This window comes from Marmota monax, unplaced genomic scaffold (genome assembly GCF_021218885.2).
Source record: "Marmota monax isolate L192 unplaced genomic scaffold, Marmota_monax_Labrador192_F-V1.1 WCK01_AAM20220418_F8-fsc00014, whole genome shotgun sequence".
In the NCBI taxonomy this organism is placed as follows: Eukaryota; Metazoa; Chordata; class Mammalia; order Rodentia; family Sciuridae; genus Marmota; species Marmota monax.
Genome location: NW_026695222.1, coordinates 19,005,694 through 19,024,911, shown reverse-complemented (window position 1 = coordinate 19,024,911; position 19,218 = coordinate 19,005,694). Strand labels below are relative to the sequence as shown.

Genomic DNA, 19,218 nt, shown 5'->3' with positions numbered 1-19,218 from the left:
CCACATGAGAGTCCTACTTGGTTCCTTGATAAAACAATAAAAAAATATCATCCATGACTCTTGGTGCACAGAGGGAGTATGAGTATTTATTTATTTACTTATTTTGGTTCTGGGGATTGAACCCAGGGTCCCTCTACCACTGAGCTACATCCTCAGTCTTTTTATTTTATCTTATTTTTTGAGGCAGGGTCTTGCTAAATTGCTGAGGCTGACCTTGAGCTTGTGATCCTCCTTCCTCAGCCTCCCAAGTGGCTGGGATTACAAGTCTGTGACATCACACACAGCTAATTTTATCTCCTTAGTATTTTTTTTTCTGTACTTTAAAATTTTTCTACAACACGGATGCCTTATTTTCGTTTTGAGAAGAACCCCCACTACCACCCTTTTCTTTTTTTGAGACAGAGTCTTCCCAAATCACCAAAAGTGAAAGTCAGAGCCTTTTCCATCAGAGGTTTGAGCGGCCCTGGTGGAGCCCAGTGCCTGCCGGTGTCCTGAGGACAGACGTTTGCAGGGGTGAGGGGGAAGGTTCCAGAAGCCCCCAACCGACCTCGGTCAGAATAGCTCTTTCATCTGTTTTCATCTGTTTTACAGCTTGAGTTTCTGCATAATATTTCACATAGAGTTTCCACTGCTTTAAAAAAAAAAGGGTTTGAAAACCTTTACTGTGAGAATAACACTTGAAGAGTTAAATTTAGAGTATAGAAGAATCACTCATTTTTTTTCAAAATGTGAACAGAATTTCCATAAAGAAAACCACATATATTCTGAGAGAAAAACACAAGCCCTAATAACAAACATCAGTGGTCTCAAAAAAGGCTGGGCTACTGTCTTGAAAAGAAGTAATGGCCGAGGGTACAGGACTGACCTGGGGACCCCCAAAACTGAAGGCCTGAGGCCAACAGAAACCCCAGGGTCCACACAGCCAAAAGCAGCTCATCGGAAGCAGACAAGTGGTTTCCTGTTCATGGGGGGAAGCCAAGCAGGAGGTGCCAGGACCACGGGTCGTTAAGAGCAAGGGCTTCTGGGGAAAACCGATCCGGGCTGAGTCCTGAGTCTGACACTTCGGTCCCATGAGACCTTGTCAAGTGACTTAGCCTCTCTGAGTTTCCAGTTCCTCATCTGTGAATTCAGGTGGGAGAACAGAACCCGGTGCAGCCAACTCAGAAAACTGTTCAGCCCTTGAAGTTCAACAGAAATGGACCCAGGACCCAGCCATTCCAGCCCTGGGTCACCACCTCAACAAACGAAAACCTGGGTCCACAAAAGACCAGCACGCGTGTCCACAGCAGCATTTCCACCATAACCAAGGACGACCCCAGCGTCCACCAGCCGGGGGATGGACGGACCAGGTGGGCACATCTGTACGACAGACCGCTTCAGGGCACTAAGAAGGAAGTGCTCACACAGATCACAGCCTGGGGGACCTTGAAAACATCCGCCTACAGCCACGAAGCCCTCACAGTGGACTGAATGACTCCATGTGAGCTGGACTCCAGAGACACAAACATTCAGAGGCAGAAGGTAGATTAGAGGATGCCTGGGGCTGGGGACGAGCCCTGGGAGGGACAACACAGGAGCAAGAGAAAATGCTCTCAGACTGGATTGTGGTGATGCATGCACAACTCTGTAAATTTGCAGAGAATCACTGAATTTGTACACCTAAAACAGGCACGTTTTATAATGTGCAAACTGAACCCAAACTATTTTTTTTGGTGGGTTTTTTTTTTTTTTTGTCTTTTTTGGAACTGGGGGTTGAACCCAGGGCTTTGCGAATGCAAGGCAAATGCTTTGCCACTGAGCTACATCCCAGCTCCCAAGCTATTTTTTTAATGGGGCTTAATTCTCTAACCTCAAAGGGTTACTGTGAGGATTAACCAACTGAGGTAACACATGTAAAACAGGCTGCCTGGTACAGAGTAAGCACCTGATCAATAACAGTGATGACAATCAGAATATACAATAATAAGAGAATATGTAAAAATAGATAATGTAGAAGCAAAATTTATATCACTTATCTACTTCTTTTCATATCATTTCAACATCTGCCAACTCAGTTTAACACCCCAACAACTTTACGGAGTAGGTACATTATTATCATCCTCATCTTTATAAACAGGGAAACAGACACAGAGAAGTCCAGTCAGTTTTCCAAGAATGCACAGCAAGTAAGTGATAGAACTGGAAGCTGAATCCCTGGAGGAATCCCTGAATACCTAGCTGACATGTACCAGCCTCTTGGTAAATGTCAGCTAGGTATTGAGTTTTGGCTCTAACTAGTGATAGGGATGGGATATCGAAAAGGGTCCCAGATGGTTCCCAGGGAAGGTCACCAGACCTAAAGAGGTAGAGGAGTGAGGGGAAGAGCGATTCAGATAGAGGGAGAAGGTGCAGAAAGAAAGCACTCAGGGTACCTGGGAGGAGCTAGGAGGACCTGGATCACCTGGCTGGGTAGGGGAGGATGATGTGGGAGCAGTGAGGGCGGGGCTCAGGCAGGTCAGAGGTCAAGGGCATTAGCCTAGGTAATGGGGCTGGAGAAGGCGATTCGGTGAGTTCCTGGGTGCTGCCTCTCCCTGGGAACAACTCACACTCCCCAGGCAGGTGAGGAAGGTGACTCAGAGGATGCTGTGAGCTCAGCCAAGCGGGGGAGCTGCCACCCCATGCTCCCACCACTGTGAGCTAACACCCCCCGGCAGCCTCCCAAACACCAGCTCACACTAAGCAGAAGCTGCTCCCAGCCACTTGGGAGCAATAGGCTCTGTCACGCTGCCAGGAAGCTGAGCACAGCCCAGCAAGGTCAAGGGCTGACCGACTGATGGCAGCCTCACACCTGCCTCAAACCCAGCCATCTTGGAACCAGGGGGCACCTCCAGCCCCACCCCCATTGCATGCCACAGAGTACAGAGCTCAGGCTGCTCCAGCCTCACTTAGCAGTCCCCAGAGTCAGGGGACCAGCCCATGGCATCTAGCATTTTTTTTTTTTTTAGGCAAACGGAATACCCTTTGATACGTTTCTTCCATTTTTCAACAAGTGTTCTAGACAAATGTTTGCACATGCACACAAAACACTCACTGTGGCAAAAGCAAACTACTTAAAAAAAAAACCCTCCATGGTCATCAATAAGTAATCAGTGCAAAAATTCTGGTGAAACCATCCTATGGAATACTACACAGCAGTTAAGATGCATCATGCAGAGCTATTGCACGGTGCATGTTCTGGCATGAAAATATCTCCAAGACATATTGTTGGTGACAAAAAAAGAAAATTGCAGAATAATGTGTCCAAGATTCCAGGATGCCACCAGTTATGTAAAAGCTTAAAAAAAAAAAAAAAAATTTTTGCTCTATATCTCTCCAAGTCCACAAATACATAGGTAAAAGAATTTTAAAAAGGCCTGGGAGGAAACACATCAAACCAGCAAGTAATGATCAGATAAGAGGGAAGGAAGAAGGGAGGCATGGAGGAGGGGAGGTGGGAAGGAGGGAGTGACCCTGTACATTTCTGTTGTTGGATTTTTTTTTTTTTTTGGTACCAGTGATTGAACCCAGGTATGCTTAACCACCAAGCCACATCCCCAGTCCTTCTCCCTTTTTTTTATTTTGAGACTGGGACTCTCTCCATTGCTTGGGGCCTCACTAAGTTGCAGAGGCTGCTTTGAACTTGCAATTCTCCTGCCTCAGCCTCTGAGTTGCTGGGATCACAGGCGTGCTCCAGCAAGCCCAGCTGTTGTTGGAGTTTTACAAGAAGAATGTGTTTGTATCTATTTGGTTCTTGAAACCATTTAAGTTTGCTTTTTAAAAATTCATAGAAAAAGCATGTTACCATTACCACTATTCTGATACGGGGCTCAGGGTAATTTTTCCAAAACTGCCTGATTCCTGACGCACCCTCTTGCAAGCAGTCATTTAGGACTCCAAGTTATACATTTAATAAATTGGGCCCAGGGAGGTGAGATGAGCTGCTCCAGGCCACAGGCAGGGCTGTGGGGGGAGGCACGGACTGAACCTTGACCCCCAAGGCCAGTGTTTTTTCTATCCAGAGCACATGACAGTCATGGTACGGTAAGCAGGGTAAGGCATGGCAGGGGGCGAGGAGGTACATCCTCTGGGCAGCTGCTCTGGAACCACACAGCCCAGCTCACAGGGCCTCTGAGAAGCCCCTGGGGTAGGGAGATGGGGCTTTGTCAAGGAAGAATGGAGTCAACGGTGAGTGGGGAGAGAAGAACTGATGAGCCACCGCCCCCATCAAAAATTAGACATCATGACGAGCCCACTGAGTGGGCTGGGGCTGCCACGTCACTCAGCAACCACACATGGGAAGGAGCCCCAGGGCCATGGCCCCAGCCTGAGATTCATGCCTCTGTCAGGAGGCTCACCCCCTGCGCTCAGCCCAGCTGCCTCCAGCTGCTGACTTCCTACACCCCCTGATACTGGGATGAAAGGGGAACTGTGAATTCGGAGAGCCCGAGGGCCTGAAGCACAAAGTAAACACAGGTGGAATGAGCTTTATCCAAAACACACGGGACCCGAAGGGTTTCAGATTATCGATGTTTTTTTCAGAGTGTGCAATATTTGCACATACACAATGAGGGATCTCAGGGATTCACTGGGTTTCACCTACACTTAATATATATGTAGCTTGAAGATCATTTTCTTCAATATTTTTAGGGCACCTGCGTTTTGACTACAACCCAACATGAGGTCAGGTATGGAATTTTCCTCGTGCAGAGTCAGGTAGGCTATCAGAAATTCAAATTTCGGAGCATTTCAGATTTTAGATTTTGGGGATGAGGGATGCGCCTCCTGTGAAATCCAGCCCCCTGTGAGTTGTAAATGCCACCACCTCTCAGCTCTTTGATTGACTGCTTTTGCTCCGTATGTCTGGAGCGTGTGTGGAGGGGCCCAGGAAACCCAGCAAGGCCTCTCCAGGGACACCAGAAAGGCTTAGTATTCAAGGATGGGCCGAGGCTACTGAGGGGATCAAAGGACATGTGCACAAACCTTGGTTGCACAATGAGCAGGCATGACCCCCTCAGCACATGCCCAGAGAAGAGGGCTCGAGTAGCGGATCCCCCTTGAATCCTTACAATGGGAAGCAAACCTACAAAGCCATGAGCAGTGACCAGAGGTTGGATCCTGGGGCTTCTGATCCTGCACTGCCACTGATCAAGGTCTTAAACCTCTTTGAGTCTCAGTTTCTCCATCTGTAAAACGGGTGTTATTACACATGGCTCTCAAATATCATGATATCTGGACCATGGGATATATTCTAGTAATATAATTAAATGAAACATAACAAGTGGCCCCGTGCAATGTTGCACACCTGTAATCCCAGCTACTCGGGAGGCTGAGGTATCAGGATCACAAGTTCAAGGCCAGCCTCAGCAACTTAGTGAAACTGTCTCAAAATAAGAAAATTAAAAAGGCTGGGGATATATCTCAGTGGTAGAGCACCCCTGGATTCAATCCACAGTACACCTCCAAATAAATTTAAAATATCCATATCATAAGGGACCACTTCAAGAATATCATAGGTATTACCAAATTTAATCTTCACAACAAGCCCATAAGATGGATTCTAGTATCATCTTCATTTTACAGAGGTAGAAACTAAGACTAGGGAGTGAAGTGATTGGTCCACTGCCAGTGTCACATGGGAGTCCAACTTTCAGGCTGGGCTAGGCGCTTAACCACCCACTACACCAGTTATGTCCACAGGGAGGGCTAAGAAACCAGAGCAGCATACAAAGGCCAGGTGTCGGCACAGAGGAAGGGCTTAAGAATCTCAAGATCTTACTGATGTGGGGCTACGGGAGGGAGAAACCAGGCCCTACCTAGTCATTACCTAGAATGGCAATGTGCAAAAAAGAGGTTGTCAGTAAATATTTGTGGAAAGTTAGGAGAATTGTTACGGCACTCATTAGCCAAAGGCTGGAATCCTGGTTTCCAAACACTAGCCTAAGACAGGCGCAGGGACGCGCCTGCAGTTCCAGCCCTTGGGAGGCTGAGGCTCTCCTGACCCTAGGAGTTCAAGACCAACTGAGGCAACGCAGGGAGCCCTCAGCTCAAAAAAGAAAGAAACGAAAGGGGGAAAAAGTCTAAGATAAGGTCAAAGATTCTCCTGGAACCTCCTCCTCTGGGAACCGCCATCTCTGGGGCGCAGACCCGGGAACCCGGGGCCCAGGCCCCGCGGGCTCGGGGAGGCAGGCCTACCTTCCTCGGCGTCGTTCCGCAGAGAGGCCTCCAGCAGCGCCACGCTGGCCTCGAAGGACACCTTCTTGCGGCGGCCCCCCGCGCTGCGCTTCCGCTCGTGCTTGCGCTTGCGGTGCTGCAGGTCCTGCTCGTACTGCGCCCACTTCTTCAGCTGCTGGGCCCGGCGCTTCTGGGCAGCGCGCAGCCGCTCCAGCGTGGGCACCTTCTCCAGCAGCTGCAGCTCGGTCAGCAGGTCCACGTGGCTGGCCATGGCCACCGCGCCACCCAAGTGCCCGGCGGGCTAGCGCGGTGCGCCCAGGGCCGGCAGAGCACAGGGGCTCCGGAGGGGCTGGGGCCTCATGGTGGGACCTGCGGCAGGGAGACAGGGACATGCTCATCAGACTCCAAAATTAAGATCTGATTATTAAATGACACCCTACCGCCCCACATTCAAACCCTTTTGACATGTTCTTTCCATGGCTCCTGGGACAAAAATGCAAATCCATAGAGTGGTCTGACAGTATTGCAGCTAGAGTCACTGTGGCTGCCCAAATGTAAATCAATGAAATAAAATAATTCAGTTCCTCAGTTGCACTAGTCACATTTTAAGTGAGCAATAGCCACATGCTTCCAGTGGCTATCATGCCAGATATCACAGAGAGAGCATTTTCCCATTATTCCAGAAAGTTCTATTGGATAGTGGTGGTTGTTCTCCTCTTCAGTCACAACCATCTAAGAAAAACCATGAATTTCCAGTTTTCTTATATGAAGTCATTGTACTTTAAGGATTCAGGTATGTGGGTATTGGAAACAGAGGGGTGCCCACGGGCTCAGAACATAATGGGGGCTGCAGAACCTAGAAAATCTGGAGACTATGCAAGCACCCACATAGGAGCCAAGTCCCTAGAAATAGGAATATCTAATACTTCTGCAGAAGGCTCTTTTGTTTTGCTCATTGTGGGATGCAAGTTGTTGTGGAGATAGGACAGGCAGGACCAGAAGGAAATCAGAGGATATAACGTACTATTGAGGTGGTTCTCAAAATATGGCCTGGGAACACTATGGGAACATCCTGAGACCCTTTCAAACCATTCAGAATGTCAAAACTATTTGAGTAATTAGATTAAGCTGTTATAATTAACCTTCTCCACTCTCATTATCTCACAAACATACAGAGGTTCCTAAAGCCATATGACAGATGACGTGACAACAGATTAAATGTGGATATAGATTACATGAGACATTGCTAGAAGAACCGCAAATTTCCTCCCCTGGGAAACAGTATGGAGATTTCTCAAAAAACTAGAAATGGAACCACAATATGACCCAGCTATCCCACTCCTTGGTATTTATCCAAAAGAACTCAAATCAGCCTACTCTAGCAATACAGTCACATCAACATTTATAGCAGCACAATTCACAGTAGCCAAATTATGGAACCAGCCCAGGTGTCCATCAACAGATAAGTAGATCAAGAAAATGTGGGGTGTGTATGTGTGTGTGTGTGTTCACTTTACATGTATATAAAATGAAGTTTTACTCAGTCATAGAGAACAATGAAATGATGGCATTTGCCAGTAAATGCATGGAACTAGGGAACACCAAGCTAAATGAAATAAGCCAGACTCAGAAAATAAAGGGCGGGATGTTTTCTCCACTATGTGGAAGCTACAGCAAAATAAGGGGAGAGGAGGGAGGGCGAGGATATCACAACGATATGATATAGCAGAATTGGAGGAGATTTTGAGGGAGGAGGAAGGACAGGAAAGGGGAGGAAATGCAGAATGGATTTAACAAAATCATGTGATGTGCACGTATAAATATACCACAGTTAATACCACTGTTACGTACATGTATAAAGCGTCGATCAAAAACAAATAAATGAGTGAAAGGAAGCTCAGTGCAGAACAGAGAAAGGAGAAGAGTGGGCGGGAGGAGAGGAGGGAACGGGGAGGCCACCGGGGACTGAAGTAAAGAAAAACAAATTCTATGCATGTATGATTTTGTCAAAATGAACCCAACTATTATGTATAACTATAATGCTCTAAAAAAAGGGAAAAAAAGGTATAAGAATCCAGCTATGAAGCCCAACATAGAGACAAAAGTTTTTAAACAATGCCACTTTCCTCAGTAACTTTTTTGTTTTGGAAAATAGTTTTTCATCAAAATGTTACATATTGCTATATTTTTATAACAGTCTAATAAAATATGCTGTAGGTTGTCATATTGTTATAACATATGGCAGACTTATTATTTTAAATTATTATTTTAAATTTTTTAATTTCAGTATTTATTTATACTAGGATCAATATTGATGGATATGGTCCACATAGATAAAAATTTTTCAGGATCCTCAATTTAAGGGAATCGAGTAGCCCTAAGATCAAAAAGTTTGATAAGCTGTGAATTATTGGGACCTAGAAAATCCTACTTGAAGTTTCCCTTTTTAAATAATGTTTAAAAGGAAGACGGGGAAAAAAAAGCACACCTCTTGCTCTCGTGAGTCCCAAACAACAGAAGGTCAGCAAAACCTCAGAGTCTGGACCCAGCTGTTCTGCATGGCAGCACAGACAGTCCGGATTCTCAGACACGGAGAAAAGGGGTCCGAGGACAATCACCTGCATCTCTCTAAGCCTGCTTTCCCACCTGCCAAATGTTCTGTCACCTCCCAGAATGTTCAGGTGTTCAAGAAATAAAAAGAGCTGCCCCCAAATCTTATAAACCTAGTAGCAAAGAGAGAAGAGCTTGCAGGAGGAAGGGCGGGAGACGTGAGCACAGCAGGCCAGGCTGGCAGCGGCTGCTGGGCAACAGGCAGAGATGGGCACAGGTCTCCATCTGTGCAATGTGGAGGTGCCTCTATCTCAGAGAGGACAGGGACAGCCCAGGGTCCTTCCTCAGAAGGCTAAACACCAGAGTCCAGCTTCGGTCTGGACCTTGGGAGCTCACAGTGGGTGAGATGGTTCTTTGGGTCTCTTCCAATCCTAAGACTCATACCAGCAGATGGGACAGGGTAGCTTGGCAAAGCTCACAGGGCAAAGGTTTGAGGGGTTGGAGTGGATGTGACCTCAAGTATAAATAAGCCCATGGCAAGCTCAGCAGGAACAAGCCAGCCAGCTCTGGTTGCCTTTGGTTTGGTTTCCTTTTGATTTTTGTTTTGAACACCTTGCAGTCCTTCTTAAATTAATTAAATAAACTTTTTATTTGCAATCATCATAGCTTCACATGCAGTTGTAACAAATAACACAGAGAGATCCCAGTATGCTAGACTCAGTTTATCTCAAAAACTACCGTACAGGGTCACAGCCAGGAACCTGACATTGATCCAATCCACTGATCTCATTCAGATTTCCTCAGCTTACCCATACTTTTGCTAAAATATTTTTTTAGTTGTAGTTGGACACACTACCTTTATTTTATTTATTTACTTTGATGTGGTGCTGAGGATCGAACCCAGCGCCTCACACGTGCTAAGTGAGTGCTCTACCCCAGCCCCAACCCCAGCCCCTTACTGTACTTTTTGAACGTGTGTTTGTCCCCTTAGGGTACAAACAGCTCCAGGGTTACAAGGATGTCTCTGTCCATCCCCCATCTCCTTTTCTAAGCACCCAACCCACTCCTGTCCCTGCTTGTGGCAATCACTAATCTGTTGTCCATCTCTATAATTTTGTCATTTCAAAATATATTACATAAATAGAAACAGCAGGTAGCCTTTAGGGGTCTGCTTCTTACACTCAGCACTACTTGTTTGAGATTCATTCAAGTTGTTGCATGTATTCATAGTTCACTTTCTTTGGTTGCTGAGTGGGATTCCATTTTAGAGATGGATATACCCTAATTTGTTTAACCATTCATTCCTTGAAGAACATCTGGTTTGTTTCCAGTTTGGGGCTCTTACATTCATGCACAGGGTTTTGAGTGAACAAGTTTTCATTTCCCCAGGGCACAGCTGTTGGGTCGTCTGGTAATTGCAAACTGAATTTAAAAAGAAACAGCCAAACTCCTCTTCAGAGGAATTTGTTCCCTCCAGCAATGTCTAAGAAATCTAGTTCCACAGTCAGTGTGCAATATGGTCACTGGCTTGTATTTTAGCCATTTAGATTCATATTTTGTCTACTTTTTTAGATGGAATTCAAGTGTTCAATTCACCACTACACGGTATTATTAGTCTCCCCAGCACAGAACAGGACGAGGAGACAGGGAAGCAGTCGTGTACACCCCAAGAATAGACACTGGCCTCCAGAGCTGTCCAACAAGCCCTTCCCCCAGGTGCTCACGGTTCAACACAGCAGCTTTCTCAGGAGGTAGCAACTTCTCCAACACCCACGAAAGGATTAATTCCCACTGGTATCAGGCAGACCTAAGTATTCTCTAAGATTTATTTCAGCCTTGAAATTCTATACAGCTATTCCTTTCTTCATCATGATTACTGATCACCAATGAGGTAGGAGGTCCTCAAAAACATGCCAAGCGTAAAGACAAGAAAAATCGTACCATTCATTCACACCGCTAAAGCACTTGACCCCTTTCAGAGACTTTCCCCAGCCATCATCTGAGTCAAGTGCTTCCCTAAGAGTACAAAAAGAATCTATCCCAAGAAAATTATCAAAAGCATGGGAATGAGAATCAATATAATGTGGACCTTCCCAGAAAGCTGTGGGGTTTTGTTTGGTTGGTTGGTTGGTTGGTTTAGGCTTTGTTGTTGTTGTTGTTGGTTTTGCAGTAATGGGGATTGAACCCAGGAGATGTTCTAGATGCCTGATAAATATTTGTCAAGTGACTATTGAGTTTGTGTGAGTGCTTCTCTTATAAGATTGCTGTCATGAGACTCCATGGCGAGGCGGGTTTCCCAAATGTCAGTCACTTTACCACTGAGCTACCTCTTCAGCCATATTATAATAATTATTATTTTTTTAAATTTTGAAACAGAGTCTTGCTAAATTGTTCAAGGCTGGCCTTGAACCTGTGATCCTTCTGCCTCAGCCTCCCAAGGCAAATGGGATGCACCGCTTCTTTTTTCATCTTCCAGATTTTCTGAAGAAGAAGGTGTCAGTCTTGTGCTAATTAGTCCTTCACATCTTTATAACCATGCCAGTCTCCCTAGTAAACAAAGAAAAAGGTGGCCTCAGGCTCCTAGCCCCAGGCCAGCCACAGTTTGCAGGATAAAATGAAAAATCACATTGTTTTGTCTTCTGTGGATTTGTCTGCCCAGTCACTGTTTATTTATGGCAATGATGTAAAATTTCCTTTTTAAATAAATCTATTTCAGTCTAAACCTAGCAAGTTAGTAGTAAAGAAAAATTAAATAATGATGGTATTTAAGTGTTGGCAAAAACTATGAGTGACTGACATTTGGGAAACCCGCCTCGCCATGGAGTCTCATGACAGCAATCTTATAGGAGAAGCACTCACACAAACTCACCAGTCACTTGACCAATATTTATCAGGCATCTACCACATGCCTGGAGTGTGCTAGGGCTGAGGATGCGGCAGGGTACAGGACAGACACAGCCTCTGTCTGACTGATGAATGACAAAACAGGGACACCAGGGAGCAGGTGACATGCTCCAAGGATACAGAGAATGAGCAGCCACTCAGCCTGGGGCCTGGTCCCAGCAGAGTGCTCTCTCAGGGGCCCCAGGCAGACAGGAGGCCCTCCCTGCTCTAGGCAAAGGAAATAAGGGCAGTCGTCCAGCCCCCTGGAGAAAGGTGAGGACAATGTCTCCCAAGGGCCAGTAAAAGGGGCCAGAGCATATTTTTTCTCTAACTTTGCTCTCTCCGCCAGCCCCTCCCATCTTGCCCCTCTGGGTTCCCTGGAGCTGGGGCTCCAGGACAGGTCCCTCTTGACTACTGGTTTTCAGGTGACCTAGTTTCCCCCAATAGACCCACACACCTCCTCCCACCCCTGTCTGAGAAAACCCTGCTTGGTCTAATTAAAGAATTGCCTGGTACTGCTTGCAGCAGCTGGGCGGCCCCCGAGACAGGGCACTGGCCTGGGTGCTGGGGCAGCCACAGAATCTGTGGCTCCAGTGGGATGTGGAGGGGCCTTCTTGTGAAGCCTGGGCTCACCAGTCCCCACGTCCAGAGACGGCCCCAGATGGCAATGAAAACATAGTCCAGGCTGCCCAGACCTGGGAGACTAATATAAACACTCCACAGGGATCCCCAAGGAAGGCCACATTTGGAGGAAAACCAGCTGTATGCAGACATTTGAAACCCACTGTGTTGTGGGAATATCCAGACACCATCCTGCAGAAATGGACATGCAGAACCCTAAGTCCACCGAGGGACTGGGCCGGCAAGTTGGGAGGGGCCTGCCGAGGCCAGGTCAGGTGAGGTCATCCAGGAAGTGTGTGAGATATGAGAAGAGAAATCAGAGGACAGGGGAAATTGGGTGGGGTATCTAATTTTTCCAGCATCTGGGCAATGAACCAAAATAGCTTGATTGTGGCCAACAGGAAGTTTGAGGCCAAGGCACTTGACCCTTGGAGAAGTAGGAACGGGCTATGGAGGTGTCCGCACCTCTTCCCCCAAAGCCTTGATGTAGCCAGTTGTCTAACAAAGGCTGAACTCGATTCCTCTTCCTGCAAAAACTGACCCTTGCTGTCCCCAGAGAGAGAAACAGTCAGTGTACCTCTAGAGATGCGCAGGCTCAGCTCCAGATGGCTGGCCCTTCCCCCACCCACCCTGCACTGGGGATGGAACCCAGGGGTGCTTCACCACTGAACCACATCCCCAGTTCTTTTTACTTTTTATTTTGAGACAGTCTCTAAGTTGCTGAGACCAACCTGGAACGTACAGTCCTCCTGCCTCAGCCTCCTAAGTATCTATCTGGGATCATAGGCCTGTGCCACTGTACCCAGCTGCCCTTGTTAGGGAAGGCAAGGAAGTGTACCAGGACTCGGTGCAGAGGTAGAGCCAGGGGGTGGGCTTCATCATTATCCCAAAATAAAAAGCTATTGCAGGGCTGGGGCTGGAGCTCAGTGGCAGAGCACTCGCCTAGCACGTGTGAAGCCCTGGGTTTGATCCTTCACCACATAAAAATGAAACAAATAAAATAAAGGCATGCTGTCCATCTACAACTACAAAAAAAAAAAATTATGAAAAAAAGGTATTACAGAGTGTTGTCTGGGGAATGTGGAGGCCTCTGGGGAAACAACGAGGGCACCGCTTTGGGTGGGAATCTGTGCAATTTTTCCATTCCTCCTTCCATACCAGGCCCTGATTGGCCAGAACTTACTATTATTACCAATGGGCAGAGCCCAGCCACCGTGATTGACTGAGGTGCAGGCACCCAGTCTGAGTTGCCCCAATCAGATGCTCTCCCTTCCCACTCTATGTGACCTGGAAGCATGAAGCTCAGTTGCTGCTGGAAGCCAATCTTGGGTGTCACCAACACTTGGGAGTGACAGTTGAGAAACAGGATCTTTAAGGAGCCTCAGCACTTTGGCTATCCAAACCAACAAAACCTCCTATATTATTTAAGCCAGTTGAATTTGTTTTTTTCCTTTACTTATGTCCCCAAGTCACCCTAACAGAGAACAATGACACTTTCAGGGTAGCAGGCATAGGGACCCCAGGAGGAACTGTGGCCTGTAGCAAAATGCGCCTCTTGCTGGGGCACATTACCAGATCCCTCCCCTCCCCTCTGCAATGACCATTTCTGGCCTTTCAGGCCCAAGTAGAGGGCTATCCTTGAGCGAGGATGGAAAGATCAAAGCCGGGTTCCCACAGCAGCCCTGCCCACCGAGGACTACACCGGGGGATCGAACCCAGGGCCTTGTGCATGCCGGGAAGTGCTGCGCCACTGAACTGCATCACCAGCCCCCTGTTCCTCCTTAATTCCAGGAGAGTCGCTAACTGACACATCTCTGGACTGGAGCCAACTGCTTTGAGAAAAACAACGTGAAGGAAGGTGAATTCAAATTGAAGAGACTTTAAAATGAGTCAGAAAGCATTTCAAAGTTCACACCGTTAAAAGAAAATGCTAAGATTTTGTTCCTGGTTCTTCAGCTATTCTTCCCTGCACAATCTTGGCAGCTGTCTGGGGGAAGGCCGGGAGTGCTTTTCTCCTCGTGTTTCCTGCACCATTGAGCACGAGGGGAAAAGGAAAACAAAACAAACAGCCCAGCCCTCCTCCTCCTCTGATCTCACTTGGGACCTACTTTCTCTCCTAAAGGACACACACCCCCACCCTCCCACAACACATGTCTTTGAATAACAGAATCATTTTTTCAGCATAATGATGCTTTACTCATGAGCACAGAGACTTCTGGGGCCCTTGGTGCTCCCAATATCTGAATTTGAAATTATCCTTGTCCCCCCGACCCTATTCTCACTGACTGTCCTATTCCTGCTGGGACGAACCTTCTATCACCCTACACAGACCTCCCAGTGTGGCCTCAGTTGTGGGACTCAGGTCCCCGCGGGCCAGCTCCTTAACTCTGCTTATCCAGCTGTGCTTCATTCATTCAGATCTCTGAATGGCAGCCTGGGCTTGGCCCTGGCTTGTCACTGCTCACTGAAGCCCATTTTCAGGACTTTGTGTTTATGGTAGGAGAGGGGAGGCAGGATTCAAAAGTCAAGAGTCCAAAGGGAACAAAGAGTGATCGAGCAACTAATACCCCTGAACATTCTCAGGAAAAGAACCAAGCGCAGCGATTGGATAATAAGGCCCTCTGTCTGAACTGCCTGGGTCACATTGGGAGCAGAGGAAGAGTCAGGGTCACATACAGGCAGCATGAAGAAGCAGGAGCAGCCGGGCACAAGGAGAAACCATCTAACAAAGCTAACAGTTCACAGAGCCTGGCCCGGCTACTCGTGAGTTTGCTGAGAGAGAAGATCCAGGTCAGGTAGTAGACAGGACTGCGCCAGGGAGCCCCAGTTCTGGCCTGGAGAGAGATGATCATATGGGGAGTGAGCATCTATCATGCGTGACTGCAAGATGGCATTTGGTGACCAACAGTCAAGACAACCTGGAGGGACCCAAGTGGACGCTGATTGACATTTTGGATTGTTTCTGCCTGTGAAGGTGAAGCAGCCTTCTCAGGCTCATTTCCAGGAAAACTTCAAAGACAACCACAGCCCACACAGGTGAAGAAAACCCCAGGACCACACCATCCTCCATGCTGATGTCCCCCCACCAACCCAACCCAGAGAGGTGGGCTAAGAATACCAGTGTGGAGAAGGCTGCAGGGGACGAACGTAGGTGCTAAGGACTAAGGGCACACACAAGGCCGAGAGGATGCCTACAAACATCCCACGTGATCGTGTCAGTCTCAGTCAAGGTGCTAAACCAAACCAAAGAAGTTTATGTAAGAGCTAAGCACAGGGAAATGGGAGTCGGGTTGCAAGGGTGGTTTCTCCAGACCCAGGGGAGTGGGGGTATTTTCCAAAGGAGGCCACCTGTGACCACAGAACATCCTCCTGGGTTACAAGGTGAGTAAACAGGGGTGGCTGTTCACGTTGGCTAGGCCTGGAGTGGCCTCGGTCTCCTCTGCTGACATCCTTGACTAAACTTTCTTCTGTGTCAACTCTGAAGTTGGTGGTGTCTGCTTGGAGCTCTGGGAGGAGAAGAATCAGGAAGCCATGTGTGTAACAGGAGTGAATGCTATGAGGGTTAACAGTGTCTGCCAGGGCTACAGACGTGGGAAGCAGAGGTGAGCATGCTACACCATGTTCCCCTCAACCTGGCTTTCAGTACTGGCCTTCACCCCAGGGGTTGGAACACTCCAGTCTTAAACATAAGCATCTGGAATGTTATCAGACAGAGTGGCAAGACCCCTCAAATCCCAGGATTTCATCCAGACAACACCACAAAATCACTGTGGCCTCAGTCAAGAACACCTGAGGCTCACCTGCCTCGGGGTTGGGGGGTGAATGAACAGCTGGTGCTCCATCCTGCAAAAGGGACTGGACCCAGCTCCTAGGAAGCTATATGCTGAGCCAACTCAAGAAAGGATGGCAGCCCCTGTAGCTGCCTGCCGTGTCTCCCACACTCTCCTTGGAGTGGAGGGAGATGCCATGCCGGCGGGAACTGGAAGAAGTCCACTTATGAAGGGGAGAGGGACAGAGTGCTGCCACCAGCTGACCCACCCCTCGCCACCTAGATCCAGAGATCACTGTCTTGTCAATTCCAAGCATCTTGGGCTCCACATCACAACCAACATAAAAGAGGAAGGGGCCTCTGGTCTGATCCCTGATCAGATCTCTCTCCACTCCAGGAACCTCACAAATATCCCTAGCAAGCCATCTCCTCACCACCACCACCCTTTTTTTTTTTGGTACCAGAGATTGAACCCAGGGATGCTAACCACTGAGCCACATCCCCAGCCCTTTTACTTTTTATTTTGAGACAAGGTCTCACTAAGTTGCTGAGGCTGGTTTTGAACTTGCGATCTTCCTGCCTCAACCTCCCGAGTCACTTATAGGCATGCAACACGGTGCCAGGCTCTCCTTCCATCAGCCAGGGGCATTCTTCGCCAGTTAGGAAGTAGTTGAGGTGGGAATTTTTCAACTTTTCATAGAGATTATTCACTGAGGTTTAGAGGATAATTCCAAGGAGGAAAGGGCAATAGCAAGCATCGAGTTCAATTTGAAGGAGAAAGTCCTAAATTTGAAGAATGAGACGGAGAAGGGAGACATCGAAGCAGAAATTGATTCCAATTAACTACAGCCAGTGAGTGCAGATGTGTGATTCAAACCTAGGTCTAACTCTGAAGCCTTCGTACACTACAGCAGAAGGAGAAGAAATAACTAGGAAAAAATCTAAAGAACCACAAGGGTTTTTAAAAGACCTTCCATGAGAAATGCAAGATTTTAGAAAATCCACAGTATTAACAATCAGAAAGAGAAGACGCATTTTGGCTAAGAAACCAGATGGACCAATTTGTAATAGAAAAAATACTTGCTGAAACCAGTGTGTACAGCAAAATGTATGCTAATGAAACTGTAGGTGAGCATTGTTTAAAACTATGTGCATGAAATGAACCCAGAGACAAGAGAATGTTCGATAAGAAGGAAAGCTTTATGCACAATGTCCCTTCCACCTATCTAGCGCTGTGCATGTGACATTGCCTGGAATCTTTTCACCAACTCTAAAAATGTAGGTATTATCCCCATTTCAAAGAGGAGAAGACTGAGCCTCAGAGAGGCCAAGGCACTAGTAGTAGGGGCAGGTGTTCCAGCTGTTTGCAGTCGGAGTAGCCCAGGATCTGTGTGATGTGTCAGTGCCCAGGCCATCCACTAAGCATAAGTAATACCTCTCCTGCTTGAAAACACAATTTTTAAAAAGTCAGGGAAAATGGGCCACAGTAGCCTGACTGGTAGCAAGAAAGAGTCCTTGAAGGAAAATAAATAAAATCTATGCAGAGTAAGAAAAACTGATTAAAATCATAACTTCTCTTACTGTTGGAGCTGTCCTCGCTTTTAGAGGCTTGAGCCGGAGATATATGTATCTCATTCTAAATTCCATTAAATGCGCCTTCCAAATCCCTGCGGGCCCCGCCCCCACAGCCAGCCTCTCCTTTCCGTGGAGAACTTCCGCACTTTCGCTTCACCCCCCAGCTCCTGAGCCAGATTCATAACTGCTCCTGCCCTCCCTCCTCTCCTCTCTGGGAAATGAAACTATTAGTGGACTAGATCGGGAAGTTTCCAGATGCTCTACAGTTTGGTCAATGAAGTTTTCATCCAATATGCAGGTTTTGAAGTATGCATGCTGGATCTGTGACCTTGCAGGTCACCATGCGGAGAAGCGCTCTGTAGGTGACTGCAGGTACAGTACTACTTCTGTCCCTCCCCTTTGATCTCCAGCCAAAGTTCTTTCACTTTGATTCCCTCCTCTTGGGTATACAGAATGCTAAGCATACCTCTGCTTCCCTTCTTTCCTTCTAACAGGATAAAGTCTCCATGAGCCAGAAGCCCCACCCCACAAAAGTGGTGTTATTACCGGAATTGAATTTATCTCCCCGTGTTACAATCTCAGGTCGCTCAGCTATCTGGGATTCTGACTTCTCCCAAACGTCTCATCTTCACCAGCAAATCACTGGACACCCTCTCTGTTTCAATCGGGTCACCAATGAATATTAGTTAGGGGGTTTTCTTCTGGCAATTTTCTCTGCTCATGCATTTCCATTGTAAATTTAAAACCTCATTCATTTAGTCAAGAGATAAGTATTTATCGCCACCTACCACATGCTGGGCAGTAAAGGAAGCTGGCTCCCAGGATCCCTGAATGAACAAACCTCCTGATCAGAGAGGTTCTGCTTTAGTCATGCTGGGCCAACCTTCCTGTATATGGTTACTATGAACTCTAGACATGCCCTCCCCCGCCAAAAATAAATAAGTTTATTGGAATTCACTAGATTTGTTTGACCACAAGTGGCACAAACTGGAAGGAAGTCAACATTAAAAAGAAAAAAATGGCATCAAGTAACTTTTGCAGGTTTGTAACTCTTTACCTGACGGAAGGCCCCAGTGGATGTTGTACATAGTGGCTAAGCTTGGATAGAAAACTTCTCTTTCACCATTTGAGCAATTAAAGGATAGAAATTAGATGAATGGATAAAAAAAAAATGTGGCATTTATACACAATGGAGTATTACTCTGCACTAAAAAATGACAAAATCATAGAATTTACAGGGAAATGGATGGCATTAGAGCAGATTATGCTAAGTGAAGCTAGCCAATCCCTAAAAAACAAATGCCAAATGTCTTCTTTGATATAAGGAGAGTAACTAAGAACAGAGTAGGGTCGAAGAGCATGAGAAGAAGATTAACATTAAACAGGGATGAGAGGTGGGAGGGAAAGGGAGAGAGAAGGGAAATTGCATGGAAATGGAAGGAGACCCTCAGAGTTATACAAAAGTACATACAAGAGGAAGTGAGGGGAAAGGGAAAAATAATACAAGGGGGACAAATGAATGTCAGTAGAGGGGGCAGAGAGAGAAGAGGGAAGGGGAGGGGAGGGGAGGGGGGATAGTAGAGGATGGGAAAGGCAGCAGAACACAACAGACACTAGTATGGCAATATGTA

The 19,218-nt window shown here is 47.0% G+C and overlaps 1 protein-coding gene and 1 long non-coding RNA gene across 7 annotated transcripts in view; one reads left to right on the top strand and one right to left on the bottom strand.

The window, feature by feature from the left end:
- Ppp1r16b (protein phosphatase 1 regulatory subunit 16B) overlaps nucleotides 1–19,218 on the bottom strand; it is a 103,626-nt gene that overhangs the window by 68,139 nt on the left and 16,269 nt on the right. For all 6 annotated transcript variants that reach the window (XM_046433187.2, XM_046433185.2, XM_046433188.2 and 3 more), the window contains exon 2: nucleotides 6,211–6,558. In XM_046433187.2, coding sequence (XP_046289143.1) covers nucleotides 6,211–6,460 — 250 coding nt within the window. In that variant the 5' untranslated portion in view covers nucleotides 6,461–6,558. The remainder of the gene's footprint in view (nucleotides 1–6,210; nucleotides 6,559–19,218) is intronic.
- On the top strand, nucleotides 14,821–18,973 carry LOC124085506 (uncharacterized). The gene is made up of 3 exons (XR_009225855.1): nucleotides 14,821–15,624; nucleotides 17,886–17,959; nucleotides 18,082–18,973. It is a non-coding gene; the product is annotated as an uncharacterized LOC124085506 (long non-coding RNA).